The sequence below is a fragment of the Antrostomus carolinensis genome, unplaced genomic scaffold (assembly GCF_000700745.2).
Source record: "Antrostomus carolinensis isolate BGI_N321 unplaced genomic scaffold, ASM70074v2 scaffold40161, whole genome shotgun sequence".
Lineage (NCBI taxonomy): Eukaryota > Metazoa > Chordata > Aves > Caprimulgiformes > Caprimulgidae > Antrostomus > Antrostomus carolinensis.
This window is the reverse complement of record NW_010297032.1, coordinates 18,686-37,213: the sequence shown is the minus strand read 5'-3', so window position 1 is coordinate 37,213 and position 18,528 is coordinate 18,686. Positions and strand designations below refer to the sequence as shown.

Here is an 18,528-nt window from a genome sequence, read left to right as displayed (position 1 = left end):
CAGGTTTCCCTTGTTGCTTTCATATCACACTTGGACTTTTTAAAATCCCTCAGCCCCGATGCAGACATGGAGTCACTAGCAGTGGAATTATTCTGGAAAAATCTCTTGCTGCTGTTATTTGTTCCCTCTATTCCTCCACAGGGTTTTTGTCAGTCCCCACTTTGCTATCTGTTTCCTCCAAAGAGAATTAACTTAAATTCATCTAGAACAAACTGTTGTGTAGATGGCTGAATTAATCTCGCCTGTATCTTTCCGCCAGCATTCCTACTGGACAAGAGATGGCATATGCTGTGGCCAGTCTGGAGCCACATGTTTCCCATTTGTTTGGCAGGTTCAGGCTATATACATTAGTGAGGTTTTTCCAGCATTTGTTTCTGTTGGGAACTAATTTAATGTTTTGGGTGGTTTTTTTTTTAATCCTGTGCTTAATTGCTAATATTCATTAAACTTCTAAAAACCTAAAAGCTGTGAGAAAACTGCTCTAAAATTAAAACTGATCTTGACCCACACACTCAAAAGTTTGGTGGACTCTGAGGTTTGAAAATACACATCATTCCTCTTGTGGATCTTGGTGGCCTTGGGGTGGAAGTGAAGAGACAAAGGTAAGGTTTAGTGTCTAGTTTTTGTTCTTTAATGCCTTAATTCCTACCTGGGAGGTGGAAGTGATGGTGTTCAGCCTGAAACTCTGAAGTCATCTGCTAGAACTTGTGATGCTGCTGTACAACTTGTGAGAGTCAGGGCTTTTCTCACAACTTCAGTTACCACAGCAGTGCATTTATGTGACAGCATCAAGGTTTTGTGAGGAGGAAATCCTACTGGCAGGGGAAAAAAAAAATAATCTAGCAATTTGAATGCTAAAAGCAGTAAAAAGGGAACCTCATTATTTGGTTGCTACAAACCAATTTTAAGAGGGTTGGGGCAATCAATCTCCAGACTTTTTTGGGACTTGTAGTGATAGGGTTCTGTAGCTCTTCAAGCTGTCAAAATCCTTCATGACTTTGCCTGTGGCTGCATTCCACTTAAACTGCTGCTTTATTAAGATATTTACCTTTCACTTGTCATAGTTGTGAATAATTTATTGTTCTTCTGGTTTGTGTAGTTCCTGAAATACTGTTACCTTTGTTGTTGTTGTTGTTGTTGTTCTTGGAAGTGGCCAATTGCTTTGAGACCAGCAATTAAAATGCCTGTAAAATGTCTTTGAATTGGAACAACTGTTGGTGCTGAGGAGGCTGAGAAAGCACACAAGTTGAAACATTTTTCGTTATGTTCTGGGCTTTTTGAAAAATGAGTATACAATTCCAGGAAATGAAATGAGGCATTTCATACTGAAAATAACTGTGTTTAAATAGTGGAAAAACAAAGAGGAGGGGAAATAACATGAGGAAGAAAAGTTGGGAGGGGAAAGGAACACACACAGAAAAGAAAAATATTATATCCTCCTTGTAATATTTCAGAGGAGATACTGACCCTGGTCAGCCTAATGGGAATTATTAACATACCTCAGCCCTAATTCTGTAGGCGTAGGACATGACCTTACTAAGTAATTCCGGATGTTCTTACATTTCCCCCCTTGTTTTTTTCCATCAGACCGTAAAACTTTCAGTTTTGGCTCTCAACGAAGTTTCCATTTGATCCAGTGTCTTGTCTGACAAGAGCATGAGCTCAGGGCACACATAGGCTTGGGAATTTTACCCGGTTGCTGGTGGTCAGTGCTGCACAGGCTGGGTGGAGCTGAAGCCAGGACAGTGAGGTGAACAGTTGCTGACAGACGTATCCTCAGCTGCAACACCATTTTGTGGAAATAAATGTACATTTTGTCTGTGAAAGCTGTTACTTTCTGATCTTTGAAATGGTGATCATGTGAATATAAATTGATTATTACTATATTATACTTTACAGTGCAAGGTGTAAGGGTCTCCTGTTCATCACTTCATTTCATTTATATTCTAGGAACACCTAGGACCTGCTCAGGGTTTAAAATCCCCTGGTTGTCAAATGTGCATAGAGGAAAAGCTCTTTGATACTTGGTTTGGTCCTACAGTTCAGTGTCCTAGCAGGTCACAAAGTGGTAGTGACTTCATTTGAATTGCACCTCGAGATGCTGTTTGTTCTCACAACGTACTGTGTGTCGGCATAATGGTTATTACAAACCAGACTAGAAATGTAAACTGGGGAACTTTAAATCTGTCTACTGCTGATCACCATCTCTGTTTACCTCACTCTTCAGCTGTTGTTAGAACTGTTGTAACAAAATTAGGGAAACTAGACTTTATGGCTTTGTTTAAAAAAGCTTCACTGCAGGAAAAAAATAGTACTGGAAGGGACTGGGAAAGGTCATCTTGCCCAATCCTTTGCCTCCAGGTATTAAATTCACCTCAAGCCTAAATCTTGAGCAAGTAGTTTGTTGGAGCTGCTAAGAGCTTTCAGCAAGAGGCGTGTTATAAAAGTACTCTCTAATCTGTTGCTGTAAATGCACGAGGTTTACAAAAAATAGTTCTTTAGTTATGTATTTTCAATAATTTTGTGTTAAATGCATTTGGTAACCCTTAGCAGACTTTTCGTATACATGCAGGTGTTTTTAGTACCTCCAACATTCAGTAAGACTTTTAGTGATTTGTTTAATAATTAATCTGTAGCTTTGGGATCATTTAGACTTTTGTGAGAGATGAGACAGATGAGTAGAATATATTTAGTTGCTTAGTTTAATCATCCCTATCTGTGAATTTTGTAGATGAAGAGCAGCATGAAGAATGGAGCTTAGTGCAGGAACCTATTCTAGAAAATTACCCCCCTTAGCAGAAAGCTGGAGGAAAGCTTTAATTAACCTATTAATTCAATACTTAAGTGTCTGCCAAGTGTTTTCTGAGCAGTAACAGTCATTACCTTTCATAATAGTGTGCAGTTATATAGACTTTATATTTGCATGTATTTCCCTGTTAGCCAAAAGGTTGAGTTTCTCAGCTTGCTTCCCTTCAGTTACTGATCATTTGAGGTCGTTGTTAGTCTTTAAGCTTGATAAATGATCATCACTGCCACCAAGATTTTTGTATGCCGAGTCTTGGCTGTTCTGAAAGGATTGCTGTCCCCCTTCTTAGGGCTCTCTGCTACAGCAACTATACTATGTGTTTATTTATCAAGGAAAACTGGTTCTCACTGTTTCTTTCTGAGCTGGGACTGTTCCTGTGTTGGGGTCATGTCTTTGTTCTCTGAGGTAGTTTGTGGAGTAGGAAAAAGACAACTGGACTCTTTAAAAAAGTCAACCTAGAGATGGAAACCTGGGAAGTCTTACCAAGTAAAGAATTCTGTCTTGGATACAGCAGAATAACAGGAGTTAACCTCTTCTAGTCTTGTTTTACATACTATTTAGTCTTTGATGCTGTGTCTATATCTATAGAGATGAGTTTCCTTTGACAAGTAGTAAGAAGTGTCCTTTAATGAGGAAAACCAAGTTGGAAGTGCTTGCTCTTTGTCAGAATTTATATAAAATTGCTAGACTCCTTTTGCTATAACTTAAATATCCTGAAATCCTGTCACTTGTAACTGAGAATCAATTGTATTCCTCACCTGCTTTAAAAACCAAACAAATAAACCAAGGAACCTTAAATCCCAAGTCTGCTGGAGCACAACTTCCTATGAGGGTTAGGAACTTAATATAATTTCAGAGAGAAAACCATGTGTTTGGAGTCTTAAACTATGAAAATGGTGATATTGGCTATTTCTGAACTAGCAACAAACAAGTGCAGCTTGGAGTTTTCCATTAAAAACAACAAAAAAAAATTCTCTTGTATGTGTTTACCGAGCCTTGTAATAAAATGTTACGATACACTGCTTTTCCTGATCATAGTAAAGGTGTTTATATAGTGAAATAAATTTGATTATGCACAGCTTCCACATAAATATTGTAATAGACACATTTTTTTTTTTATTTAACAGGCGATCAGCTGTAAAGGTCAGCACAGTATCTCTTACACTTTATCCAGAAACCAGACCGTTGTAGTGGAGTATACTCACGATAAAGATACAGACATGTTTCAGGTAAGATTCTATGCAATACATACATTTAAAAAAAAAAAAACAACCCAACATATGGAGCCACAGTTCTGCATTATATTCTGGATATTTTCTGTGTTCTGTGGAACTTTTATGGTTGAACCCAATTGCATTAATATGGGAGCATTTGAAATTTTGTATTATCTGCTTTTCTCAAACCAGCACCAGCATCTGTTAATATCCCTACTGCCTTCACTATACTCTGATTTTTCTGCAAGCACAGTGCAGCAAACTGTACAAACAGTACTAGAAAGAAATGTATGCTGTTTGGATTTATTAATAAGCATAAGAATCCACCCCCTAGCCTCCAGTTAATCAAGTAGCTGGAGTGAAAAGGAAGTGGATAGGAGTAGGACGTGGGATGGGGAAGGAGGAAGTTAAAAGCAAAGGCAGGAAGGGGAATGTGGGAGCTGTGCACTAAAGGAGATGTAGTGGTGATAGAAGGATAAACTGTTCCTGAAGGATGTGTGAATACATCAAGTGGTCTAGGGGACCGTGCTGAGTTTCCCTAAGCTGCTTTCTATCTAACATGTTTTTACTCTCCCATGTATACACTTGTATTTATGCATTGTCTAACATTCTGGTAACCCAAGTTATTTTATAGTGTAATGCTTGTTTTGATGTATATAGTAAGAGAACAGAAATTCTGTACAAACTTTAACTTCAAGCTTGGAGAAAAACCAACATGCACAACCTTTTCCACTCTAGACTAATCATGTATGTCTTGTCAGTGACCTCTGTAATTAGAGCATCTCACGAATTGTTATCCCTCCTCATTCAGTCTCTCAGATTTAGAAGGGTCAGCAGTTGAGTGTTGTTGACAGAAGTGGATCTGTCAAGATGAATTTTTTTTTGCTTTAAGTGGCTTCTGTTTTTTGCTGTATATAAAATTTTCCCAGACACTTTGGAATGATTAGGTTCAAACAGGGATTGATTAAAAACCCAGTCTTGTTCATTTGCTGCTGCATGAAGGATTGCACAGCCAGGGTGAACTGAAATAGGCTTTTCTATGTTGACTAGTAAAAGAAAAACGTAACCCATCCTTTTGCATTAGTGTGTGATATTTGTTTAATCTCTGCAAGATGCTTTTGTGCCTTGAGTAGCTCCAGTAAAACTTTTTTCTGTATGTAAATCTTAAAAAGCCATTTTTGTAAGCTGGAATTTTTCCACATCTTATGTACACTGAAAAATGAATAAAGAAGAGTTGTAGAACAGCTGCTTTCTGGTTATATTGTATAGACAGCTCTCTTCTTGATTGCATAATGTCCTAGTGGTGGTTACAGCTTTTACTTGGGGGAGGTGTTGATAAAGAATCATGTAGGTTGAGGTGCTTAGCTGTCAGTCTCATGAAATCTTGCAGCCTGAGGTGAGGAGATGCAGCATAGCCAAAGCAGTGCTCTGCAGACCGCAGCTCAAGTGGCCCATGTCTAAGGCACTAGGTTAAGGGAGCTAATTAAGGATGCTTTGGATCTAAAGGAGGGACTTGGCTCAGTGAGGAATGGGCTGGTTAAGCGTAGCGTAGCCCAGCTAACAATTGTCTTCCCCTGCTCCCCCTTCAGCCCCATTGATGCTCAGGGGAGGAGGAACTGGCACAGGGTAGTGCACTGGGACAGCTTGGACTGCACTGCCTGACCCAGAGACCTACTGCCCTTCCATGGCTGGCTCTGGAGGGCACATCTCTCACAGGCACACACATCCTGCTTTCTCTTTTCAGCAACTCTCAGGTGAAACATGAATTAACCCATGTACTAATTCACTTGTGAGAGGCTGCCTATGTTTCTGGCCATTATCTGCCATAGGTTTGTAGTTTCATGACTGGTTTGGCTTGTAACAGGTCAAACTATCCCATCTTATTAATAATAATAATGTTAAAACTTTTTTAGCTGGATCTAGCTGGGTCTCTTTAGCTTGGAGAAGAGGAGACTGAGGGGTGACCTCATTAATGTTTATAAATATGTTAAGGGTGAATGTCAGGAGGATGGAGCCAGGCTCTTCTCAGTGAAGCCCAGTTGTAGGACAGGGGGCAATGGGTTCAAGCTGGAACACAGGAGGTTCTGCTTCAACTTGAGAAGAAACTTCTTTACAGTGAGGGTGACAGAGCCCTGGGACAGGCTGCCCAGGGAGGTTGTGGAGTCTCCTTCTCTGGAGACATTCAAGACCTGCCTGGACACCTTCCTGTGTGATCTCATTTAGGTTCCTGCTCTGGCAGGGGGATTGGACTGGATGATCTTTCGAGGTCCCTTCCAATCCCTGACATTCTGTGATTCTGTGTAAAGTCAGCAGAGTGTCCCAGTCCTTCTGGTGCCCCCTCCAATGGCTAATGTGTCAGGGTGAAGGCTTCTGTATTGTTAAAATTCCTCTCTGCAGTGCAGTCTTTCTTCTGTTTTGATGTGTAGACTGTCATGCTGTGACTTGATCCCAACTTCACCTCCAGCACTGTGTCCTGGTTCATGTTTCCACCCTCTGTAGCTGTCTTCTGAGGATCGTGCTGCGAGCGTTGGCCTAGAGGGGCTGACAGCTGTGAAAATGGGAAAAGGAACGGTCTAGTAGACTCTGGCAATATTTTGCTGCTGAAGCAAATGCCACATAGCAGTTGAAGATGTTTCCATTATTTAGATAAGGTTTTTTAGGTTAGTTTTTAATTATTCTCAGTAATCATCTTGTGGGCAGTCAGAGAAAAGTTACTTGAGGGCTGTTCTGTGCTGCCCTGTGGTACATGATGGCAAGTTCCATGTTGTATTTCTTGATCCGTGGAGTAAAATCTTGCTGCAGATCAAGTGTCACTTGGATAGACAGTCCTTGGACTTGCTGATTTCTTTTCAAGTGTGTTTTCCTGGCTTTTGTAGAACACTGGCAAAGATGTGGAAGCTGAAAAAGGAAGGATTGTGCCTGGACCACAGGATTAGCTTGAGGACCGTCCTTGGCTGCTGATAATATATATTTTCTTGGGGAAAATCACTTAGCTTTTCTTTTTTTTAAAAAAAATCTCAATCTTCCCCTTTGTAAAATGTGATAGGAGCACTTAATGACTTCACTAAGGTAACCATAGTAAGGGATGTGGTAAGTGTAGTGGTTGCTAGTAACACCTTAGTCAGTGGGACCTTCAGGGAGAAGGGAGAACAGGATTCTTGCTGTATTTTCTTGGCCAAGGTACCATTTCTAACCTGTGAAGTGTGAATCCATTGGGCTAGAGCTGATTTCCCGTGAAAGTGAGGGAGATCCACTGTTGACAAAAAAAGCCATCTCCTTTTTCATTCCTCCACTTTGAGAGTTTGTATTCAATCCTTCTCTTTGAAGTAAAATGGGAGAAGAGTTGTGTTGGTGACTTGTATTCTGCAATTTTTTCCAGAAACAGACAGGAGAAATTTGAAGATTGCAAACCCAAAATAGCTTCTTGTTTTATGCTTTCCAGGCTTAAAACCAAGAAGCATGAGTACGTGCTTATCAGAAGTGAGGCACATACAGAACATGTGGGGAGATCATGCAGAGGGTGCTAAGGAAATTCAGAAGGCATGGAAGAGCAGTGTGTCCAGGCTGTCTAAATACCAATTTTCTTTACATTTTCTAGAATAAAATGACCATATTTTCATGTGTGTAACTTAACAGTTAATAAGTGGTTTAAATCACTGTGCACGTGCTCTACCCAATCCCCAGGCAGGCACACATCCTTTATTAACAGTGCATTCAGTGGATGCTTGATGAAGTTTCATTTAGGAGTAGTCCTACCCTCCTGTTCTTCTACTAGCTTTTTTGTGAAGATGAAGTGAAGAGTTATTTACAAGTAAGCATACTTTTAAAAGAATGTTTGAAAATATTATTTAAAGTGCTAACCAGGAAAGTTCTTGCTTCTTGAAAGCTGGAAACAATGCAGAAATGGGTGCTTTTGTCTTCCCTGCTTACTGGTATCCTGCTCAGTCATCTGACAAACATCTCCTGCTGGATCATTAACAAAATGGCTTCACAACCTCCTGCAGAAGGGCTTTGAAGGTGCTTTGGAAGGTTGTCCTGGACATATCATATATAATTCTGTTCTTATGTCCTGTATTCCTTTGGGAATAGTCTGATTTTTTGTTTGTTTGTTGTTTTTTTTTTTAAATTCCCACTGTCCTTATTGACTCATTGTTCTGCTGTGTTGTATGGTTTAGTTTTTATTTCTTCAAATATAATTCTATTATACATAGCATGTATATACTACATGCTACTGTGTACCTTTGTCTTAGTGACATCCAGATCAGATTTCTTCCTTTAATAACAACAAAAAAATGTACTAATGTTTTCCATCTGGCATCTCCCAAAGTCTTTATGCTGCTAAAAATGAAGATTTTCTTCAAAGTTTAGTAACCATTCTGTTGATGCAGCAGTTGGGAGTAGAACTTGTTACTTCATGGTTTGATTAGATGTGAATGGGTTGATTATACCTGTTCATACCACTATAAGGAACTAAAATGTGTAGCCAGTACCCCAAATAACTACAAGTTTATACAAGAAGCAGTTATGTTCAATATGAAGAACTGATCTTTTTATTATTATTATTATTTTTTTTTTTTCCCCCCTGAAGAAGAGCCCTTAGGGAAGACACATGGTCCAATTCTCCCTGTAATCAGAGTAAAATTCTGTTCAAGTCCAAGAATCTGCAGCTGTTAAATGATCTGCTGGCAGGTTGTCTGGTTTTGCCTTGTCTCAGGAGTGAGCATTTTTAATAACATTTCTTTGATTGACACTAGACACTAGCAAGTGGATTGACTGCCTGGCTTTTACACAGCTTTTAACAATAAACCTGTAGTGTAGACAACAGAAGCTGTCTTCTGCATCAGTTGGAAGATTTATGGTTTGTTACTGGAAGTAACTTAGTGAAATAATATAGAATATAACACAGTTAACAAGAAGAGTCCCAAAACATAGCCTAAAATTACTAAAAAGAATAAAATCTTCTGTGCTTTAGAAGAAAATGAAAAAAATTATTAATAAGGTCTGTAAAGATGAGCTTTGAATAGTGGAACTAGGTGTGTAGTGGCTGTGGTCTGACTGCAATATCAGATGAGTTAAAATGCTTGGCGGGTAAATGTTGAGAGCACAAAGTTCTTCATTAGTTCCCGAGGGGTTTTCTTTTCTGGTGATCTGAAACCCAAAATTTTGAACTGATATGGAACATAAGGAAACTGACATTTTTTTTTGAAGACCACTTCTTAAAATAACTTCTAGTGTTGAAATGTAGCATAATACATGAGACTGATCCTATAGAAGGTTTTTTCAAAGGGCATGGAGACAAATACTTAAAATATTTGATGTTCTATAGACATACTTGTGACACAAATTAGATACATAAATAAATTACTATGCTTAATATATTCAATGTAATTTCAGAGGTTTTAAAAAACACACAAAAGCTTAGTATATAGATTTTAATGCTTATATCCAAACATATTTGGATTTCATGTTGACTGATGGGTATAATGAGAGGGAAACTAGGAGCAAACACTTGCATGTTGTGTCATCCTTCAAGGGAAAATAAGGCAGGTTTTTTGCTAATTGCATCCAAAAGCTTTGAGAGAGATCTATTGGAGAGACTGCAACAGGCAGAAACTCGTTATGAACACATTTATTTCATGTTCATTATTGATTATCCTTTAAGAGACTTTGCATACAGATAGAGAATAGTCAGAAGTTATCAATAACCTTCCTGCTACTGGTCAGTGCTGACTGTCAGCAGGACTTGCATTGGGTGGGAAATAGAAGCCTGTTAGAAATCATACTGTAAAAGGAAGAATAGAGCTTTATAAGTTTTAGCTTCAACTTGTCAGCTTATATAAATGAGAAATGTCCCATATTAAATAGCTTCTGAACTCTGTCTCTTGGGTATTCGAGTAGTCACTTTACTTGCTGTGACAAATTGAAGTGCAGATTTTCGATTAGGCCTTTTCTAGTATTTCTGTGACACTTCTGTGGCAAGCTCATCACCTTTTATACTCAGGTTGAGACCCGTGATATGGGGGAAGTAACTGGATGTGTCACTTAAGACATGAATTTCAGCATGTGTTTAACACTGCACAGTAGAACTGAAAGCCGGGGAGAAGTAAGGGAGAGATCCCTGCGCTCTTGCTATCACTTGCGTTGTGACAAGGGTTAAGTATTAATAATACCACTCTCCTTGACTCTTGAACAATATTTCTTTACTGTTTAAGTAGGCACAGTAAATTTAATTTGCAGAGCTGTTTGTTAATGATGGAGCCATACCTGTGTTCCCACTTTGAAGAGCAAGAAGCTAAGTAGGATATAACTTCTTGGGGGACAATGAGATCATGTTTAGTTAGGAGGTTATTTTGTGGAGATTGCTGGTACTGAAGGTAGTTTCATGTGAAGAATATTCTTAATTTTCCTCTGTTTGCTCCTAAGGTGTTTATAAACTTAATATTCTGTTCCACTCCTTGTTCCTCAGCTCTACTTTCCCACTTATACTTAAAGTTGGTGTGACACTAATTTGCCTGTAGAAGTATTGATCAAGTCTCACTGTATGTTTGATTGGCAGCCAGATCCCTCCGCCCATTCTATAATGAAGTTTTCTGTTCCAGATGCCTAGATTTTTCCAGTTTTAGAATTAAAATTTATAGATGGCAAGATACAAAAATATTCTTGTCTGCTGACCCAACTGTGTTTTATTTCTGCTGAAGAAAGTTTTTAATTTCTTTATTCATGCATGTGCAATGCACATGCATAAATTTAATCATATTTTGATTTTTACCTGAAAATTCTTCTATTCTGGAACTATAGATTCTGAAAACATGAAGGTGGGTATTTTTTTGTTGTATCAAAATAACCAAATTCTGGGTCTAAAAAAAAAAGTCCTTTATTTTCATGGCAAACTAACTTGGAACTAGAAATGTGAATAAAACCTGTCATTTCAAGCTAGAGTTTTCTTAATTGACAGAATACAGTGGTAAGTAATTTGCTGCAGTTGGATTTTGAAATATCAAGGTGATAATACTTTAATGCTGTCGACAATACTCTATCAAAATTCATTGCAGTTGTGTTGGGCAAGCATGTAGATCAGGTGTAGTAAGTAAAAATGTGTCTTGCCATGTCAGGGATGTATTTCTACCTAGGACAAATGTGAAAATACAGATTAGTCTCTGACTGGATCTTACCATCCAGGAATTCAGCAAACAGTAGTTTACTGATGCCATCAACATTAACTTGGCAAAATTGTGTCCTTAATGCTTGATATTTCTATGGCTCTTTCTAATTATACCATTATCTTAAATTTTTATTTATTTTTTTCCCCAGGTTGGGAGGTCAACAGAAAGCCCCATAGACTTTGTAGTAACAGATACTATTTCTGGAAGTCAAAATAATGATGAAACCCAGATTACACAAAGCACCATATCCCGTTTTGCGTGCAGGATTGTTTGTGACAGGAGCCCACCATATACAGCAAGGATTTTTGCAGCTGGATTTGACTCTTCTAAAAATATATTTCTTGGTGTAAGTACTACTAACAATTATGTTATATATGAGCAAGCTCTGTTTTATTCTCTGCTATTTTCAAGCCCCCAAATTTCCTTGTACTAGTTGTAATGTTATAAGTTGTAACGACAACTTATACTGTCATTAAGACTTTTATTACACCGATGTACCAGCTGTAGCATTAAATAGAAACTGCAGTTTTATGTGCCTGATTTATTACCAGCATGGACTCATGGTCATAATTGTCTTTAACAATGCAGGTCTATTTTAGTAACTGTTAGTGGATTTTCTTTAGGTTTGTTTAATATATTCTTCATAGTTATTGTGAATAAGCCACTGTTGCAGTTTTGAGTGCTGAACAAGGAGCACATCAGCTGCATTATGGAGAAGGATGTGTCCATTGTGGTGGTATTCCATTATGGTAGTTAGGAGCATGCTAGTGAACTTTGAGACCTTAATTCTTACCTGATCTGCAGTCAGAGGCACTCAACTGAGTTAAAAATAATAATATTTAAGATAGAATAGTAATTGAAGATGCATAAGCAAAAGGTGTTGTTACTCTGGCTCAAGGTATTCTTAAAAATGGATATTTTTGTAAATCTGTGTCTAAGCACTGCCAGCTGGTGAGGAAACATTGTGTTTTAGACAGTGCTAGTAAAACTTCAGTGTGTAAAACTCTAGTCCTTAAACTTTTAGACAATTTTTTTGTTTGTTTTTCCCTGGGGTGGTTGTCCTATGCAGGAAAAAGCAGCAAAATGGAAAAATCCTGATGGCCACATGGATGGATTGACAACTAATGGGGTGCTGGTCATGCATCCAAAAGGAGGGTTCACAGAGGAGTCCAAACCTGGAGTCTGGAGGGAGATTTCGGTCTGTGGTGATGTGTACACTCTGCGGGAAACCAGATCTGCTCAACAAAGGGGGAAACTGGTAAGTTGAAAGTAACTGGTAATTAAAACAAAACAAGGAATGCTCTTTTTTTCCTGGCATTGAATGGAGGCAGTTATAGGGTGACTGCAGAGTCATTGTCCCTGCGTAGTGGACACTGAAGTCATTGAGGTAGATGTGTGTTACAGTAGATTGTGTCCTGCTGCTCTGTTTCTGCTTATACAGAACACTTAAGTTTTCTGCCAGTGTCAGTTTCCAAACTGAAATAGCATAGAGTGTAAAAGCTAAATAAACTTTGCTCTTGAATCTCTATCAATAAAGTGTCCTCCTGGGACGAGGGGACATCTGGAAGTTACTGTTCTTTGCAGTGCTGTCTTAGAAGGAAGAGTCCACCTGTGTGCACAACATGTTTGGAGAACGCAGCTTGTGTTTGATTTACCTGTCAGTAGGAAGGTAAGAGGAACCCTGCTAAGCGTGTTCCTGTGTTACCCTATGTAGCAGGATGAGCTTTGCTTTTACTAAAAGTGAAGAGTTTCAACTGCCACAGAGACCTGTGGCAGACAAAACCAGGAGAGAGGTTCCCATGAAAGAATCTGCCCACTTCTCCATGGAAGAGGGGAGGGAATTCCCATAGTGCTCTCCTTCTTTCCCCTTCCCAAGATCTGTGGGGCCTGGGAAGGAGAATGTTATCATGGCTCTTCCTTCTCCTCTCTGCCCTCAAAGAAAAAAAGGTCAAACAACAACACTTAGAAGTAGCCCAGCAAAGTACAGAGAGCTGTATTCCCACTCTGGCAGTTGAGCTCTCCCAGAAATCCTCTTTCTCCCTGGTTAGGTTAGTCTGTTGTCCTGCCTTACAGACCTGGAAAAGCCTTTGTGGTTCACCCCTCCTGCTCTTTGTTAAGATTTAGGAAGTGAGAGGATCTTCAAGGGGTATCTTCACAGGAGCTGAAGATGCCCCTTCTCTTTTGTAACTTTATCATCCAGCTGCTAGAGTTTAAAGCCTTGAGAAAGGGCGCATGGCAGGGGCAATATCCTTCTCTTCTTCATGCCAAAGTTGCTTTTGTGCTGCTGCCTTGAGTTCCCATCACGTTGATGGTGTAATAGAGCAACCCCACACACTCACACTGAAGTGACTTTCCAGCTTTGCCATTGGCTTTGCAGAAAACTGGCTGCTTAAAGGATTGAGGAAAAGGGCATTTGAGTATTTTATTCTGCTTTCAGTCAGCAGCCTGCAGTACATAAATTGCTTTGTCACTTTGATGGTGGCAGACGAACATCGCCTCGGGGACTGGGACAGATGATGTTGCAATTGCACCCTTTGTACGTGGTTAGCAAAACACCTTTTTTAGTGCTGCTAAAGAAAGGCATACTGAAACAAATAAATTCCCTTCCATGCATCCAAAATGACTTGAATTCTCATTTAAATAAAATTACATGGCACACTGGTATTGATGTGATCAGTATTCGTTGATTGGGTTCATAAAACCAAATGTGCACTGTATAATGAATTGAAAACATTGCATATGAGAACTCTTTTTTTTGCTTTGCTGTTTGAAGGAATTATCTGAAAAGTGCATCAAATCAAGGCTTTTCTCATCTCTACTTGAGCCACTGAATTTTTCTGCTGGAAGTACTTTACACTGGTGACCTTCTATCTGTAATCTGTGTTGTACCATTTAGGTGTCTTGTGCAAGGATGATCCACAGTTAATCAGTGAATTTAAACTGGATTAAAATGTAAATACCAAATTGGTTGTCATTCATAGTATTTGTAGGCAGACAGACATGATGATTTCATGTGACCTACTTAAAGTATTTGTTTGTATTTGTATTTGGGTATTTGTTTTGCCTTAGTGGTATTTTTTTTACATACTTTCTATGAATAAATCCAGGCAGGAACTCTGTTTTCCTCTTTAATTTCATGAAGAACCTTTTTAATATATATTCATCAATACTGAACTGGTAGCAGTAGCACAAGTTGCTTAGATGTTTGTGACATTAAATTAAATTAATGAATATTTCAGCAAAGTACAACGTGTGTTTGGCATAATCCCTTGAAAATTTTTTAAGTACCTGCTTTTAGCCAGATGAGAGAAGCCTTTAGGCAGTGCACACTGGGGCTGTATTTGCATGGAACATTTCATCAAATAAAGGACCTAACTAGTTGGGGTGGTTAATTGTTCAGAAGTTGAGCCTGTGTGGCTTCAGTTGCAGAACCTGTCGCTTGATAAATGCAACTGGTAATTCACTCTGCTAGAATGATCACCTAGAAAAGTTCCTGTGCATGTAGCTAGCCTTGCATTTGTCATTTATCTCGAATGGATCTGTGGAAGAGTGTTTCACTGGTGAGGTACACTGTGGGAGCTCATGCTTCTGCAAAATGCTTTAAACTTGTCACAAGTTTGTGAAGGAATTATCTGAAAAGTGCATCAAATCAAGGCTTTGCCTGCCCCCCCAAAAAAAAGAAAAGAAAAAAGATACCTGAGTGGCAGGACAGCTGGTCTGTCCTGGGTAGCAGTTTTCAGTCCAAAAACGGTATTTTCTCTGTGTGAGCAGCCTCTGCCAATCTACATGGGCAAAGAATTCCAGGAGAGCAATCTGCTAATAGCAAGTTTCATCTTCAGTCTGTCATGACTTACCTTAAACGTGACAGAGGCATACAGAGAATCAATAATAGGGAGAAAAATAGCGTACTGGGAGACAGGGGGTGTTTGTGAAGAAGTTACTGGTTACTAATATAATAACCTTTCCCAGAGAGTTACAGGAAGGAAAGCTGTGTATAATAACAGGTATTGCCATCCCATGTAACAGTTGCAAATTTAGGACTTCCTGTACAAGCACAGAATAAGAGAGTCATTATTATGCTCATTATCATCTTAAATATAGGATAAGAGACAAGAGGTGGATCCAGGGAAATGGGGGGCGACAAGGAAACAATCCAACAAAATTAGGCAGCACGCTAGGGAGTGTGATGATTCTGTAAGACAGGCAACACGTTTACAGGACTAACACACTTGTCTGTCAAAGCTCTGAGGCTTAACCACTTATCCTTGTGTTCTGCCACTAGGTAGAAAACGAGACCAACGTCCTACAAGATGGTTCTCTCATTGACCTGTGTGGAGCCACCCTTCTGTGGAGAACGGCAGATGGACTGTTTCACACTCCAACTCAGAAACACATTGAAGCTCTGCGACAGGAGATAAATGCTGCCAGGCCACAGTGTCCCGTTGGGTTAAACACTTTAGCATTTCCCAGCATCAACCGTAAAGATGTGGTAGAAGAGAAGCAGCCTTGGGCGTACCTCAGCTGTGGTCATGTCCATGGTTATCACAACTGGGGACACCGCAGTGACACAGAAGCCAACGAGCGGGAATGTCCTATGTGCAGAACCATTGGCCCCTATGTGCCTCTTTGGCTTGGGTGTGAAGCAGGCTTTTACGTGGATGCTGGTCCTCCAACTCATGCTTTTACCCCTTGTGGACACGTGTGCTCTGAGAAGTCTGCAAAATACTGGTCTCAAATCCCACTGCCTCACGGTACTCATGCATTTCATGCTGCCTGCCCTTTCTGTGCAACACAACTGTCTGGGGAACACAACTGCGTCAAGCTCATCTTTCAGGGTCCAGTTGACTGATATCACTTGGCAATGACCACAATAACATTTTCTTTTAACAATTTACTGTGAAGATTTTGCCACTAACTCTAGATTTTACCTTTTTTTATAATGTTATTAATAGGGTGATAGGGTGGGGGACGGGGAACTGACAAGGAAATGGTGAGGGACTGTGGTGGAATGGGATACATTGATACCTGGAACTTGACAGATTACAGTGGTGTTGCATGCTCAAAAGCAGCATATTCATGAAATCTTCTTGGTCAAATTGTAGTATATTTGTAATCTTTTTGTTAGTACCCTGAATCAGAAAAAAAGGTGTCTTAATGATTTTTTTAAGCTGCAATTTTTTTAATAGAAAGGTTTTTTCTTCTAAACTTTGACAAGCCTTGAAAACCTATTTTTCAAATCTAGAAGGAACGCGCAGAATGTAACTGTCTTTAATTTCCAATATAATTTAACTTGTATAGTTTCTCAAGGAGCTAATGCAGAATGTGTGGACAACCATAGGTGAATGTTGGCTAGATATAATTGGATATAAGAAAAAAATTAGCTGCCTAAATTGTAGAGTATAAAAGCTATTAAAATATCTTTTATGGTATAACACAGCTGGCCAAAAAGGCATCAAGGATTACTTGAAACTGAGGAAATCTTATTTGCATTGATTTCCTTGCAGTGTAATAGGTATCCACTGTTCATTATGTGTGGTATGTGGCTGGTTTTTCTTTTCTTCCTTTCTTTTTTTTCCTCTCCTGTTTAACCTGCATCTGGTGAAACTGCTTTACTTTTTTTACATACTTGGTTCTGGTTTTTAAGCCAGAGTTCTGTATATGTGTAGTCTGACCCTTTTATTTCTGCTTAAATTAGCTTGCCCTAACTGCTCCCTGCATGGCCAGGACCATTGGATTAATTGAGATGTAGCAAGCCTTGAAAAACTACATTGATGAAGGGGTAGTGCCGCAGCAGGACACAAGGTTTAGGTACAACTTACACAGAACTTATTTACATAGACCTGAATTCAGGAAAGCACTTAATTTGTGTTTAAATATAAACCCACGGATGGGACTGTTTAGATTCTCAAATGCTTCGATGGCTTGTGGTTATATGCTGTTATGTTTTGAAATAAAAAAGCAATTAAAAATAAGGGGGTTTTTTTAAGCTCACCTACTAGCCAGGATGCTGTAAGGAGAGCATCGTTCCTACTTCAGCTGAGTATTTTTGTTGAGTTTTCAACTTGCTGCCATCTGTCACTTTTTTTTTTTTTTTGCAGATTGAGATGTGTTTGTATCCTTGTTTTTTTTTTTTTTTTCTTCCCCAAATGTTTGCAAATCAAACAACATTCAAATGTAATCAAATATATGCACCAGGGTGGTACATCTGAAGTGGATCACTTGAAATTCTTGACTTTTTAAGAGAGCTGATAAATGTTTGCTATAGAAATAATTAAATCAGAATTTCATATGAGATGTACCCCGCCCACTGTTAGTTTCATTTTATGCAGGGTGATGACTCTTTGATTTGTGGAGTTTTTTTTTCCTTCTGCTTTCTGTACTCTTGGTATCTGAGGTATCAATCTATCCAGGTTTAAAAAAAAAAAAGAATTTGGGAGAAAATTATAACATCTCTAGATTAAATCGATCATTCAAACTCAGTTCTGTTTAATCAACTATAGCTTTTTGCTATATTTGTGCCCTTTGTATAAATATATAATTTATATGATTTTAATATATTCTGTATATATATATACTTGAATTGGCCTGTTCATATTTTGGTTGTAAAATTGTTTTATAGTTAACCTTATAAACATTTTACATGTCCCTTGCCAGTGGTGATGGGACGTACTTCGTCTGCTGCTGTTTTTAATATAACTTTGCTGTTTAAATGTTCAGCATTTTAGTAATTTGAAAATAGCTTTATTCTTCTTTTTAAGCTTTTGCTGTTTTTTTTAAAAAAAAAAAAAAATCTGCAGCATTTTCTCTAAAAATCCCCAGCTAACACAGTTTTTGTTCCGCTCAGTGATTGGAAATAGGATGAATCTTGTTAACCTAAAACTGTATGCTTCTTCCTAGTGCCTTTTCGATGAGATCTTCTTGTGATTCCGTATTCTGAGTCGTTACTCCCACAAGAAAACCTTGTGGCTAATCTTCATCAAGAGCAGCAGCCCAACCAGATTGGGAAGAAATGCCTTCAGCCTTCACTTCCTTGTCACGGTTTCTGTCATAAACGTGAAGGTGCCTCTTCCTTGTTGATATTCAGTACAAGTTCCTCAGGTTCCATGTGCATACTGCAGCATTATTTCTATTTAGCATATATATATATACCTCATCTGTGAGAAGCAGTCTCACCTCCACCTCGTTCTTATTGGACTCTTTGAAATACTTAACTTGGTTTCTCACAAGAGATGCTATGAAAACACACTTTCAGGAAATGTTCCTTGTTGAATTAAGGCCATGAGCTGTGTGGAAAGGCTGGTGGCCAGAGCTCTTGAGCTCCGTGTACAACATCTGCACAGGTCTG

At 38.9% G+C, this 18,528-nt stretch overlaps 1 protein-coding gene across 1 annotated transcript; it reads left to right on the top strand.

The window, feature by feature from the left end:
• Positions 1 to 3,933: 3,933 nt before the first annotated feature.
• Positions 3,934 to 16,924, top strand: LOC104533091 (E3 ubiquitin-protein ligase pellino homolog 2; the record flags this gene model as incomplete). Its single annotated transcript, XM_010178460.2, has 4 exons — positions 3,934 to 4,035; positions 11,332 to 11,529; positions 12,253 to 12,441; positions 15,466 to 16,924. Coding segments are annotated over 4 exons (1,056 nt in total), but the record flags the coding sequence as incomplete, so codon positions are not given.
• Positions 16,925 to 18,528: the final 1,604 nt, after the last annotated feature.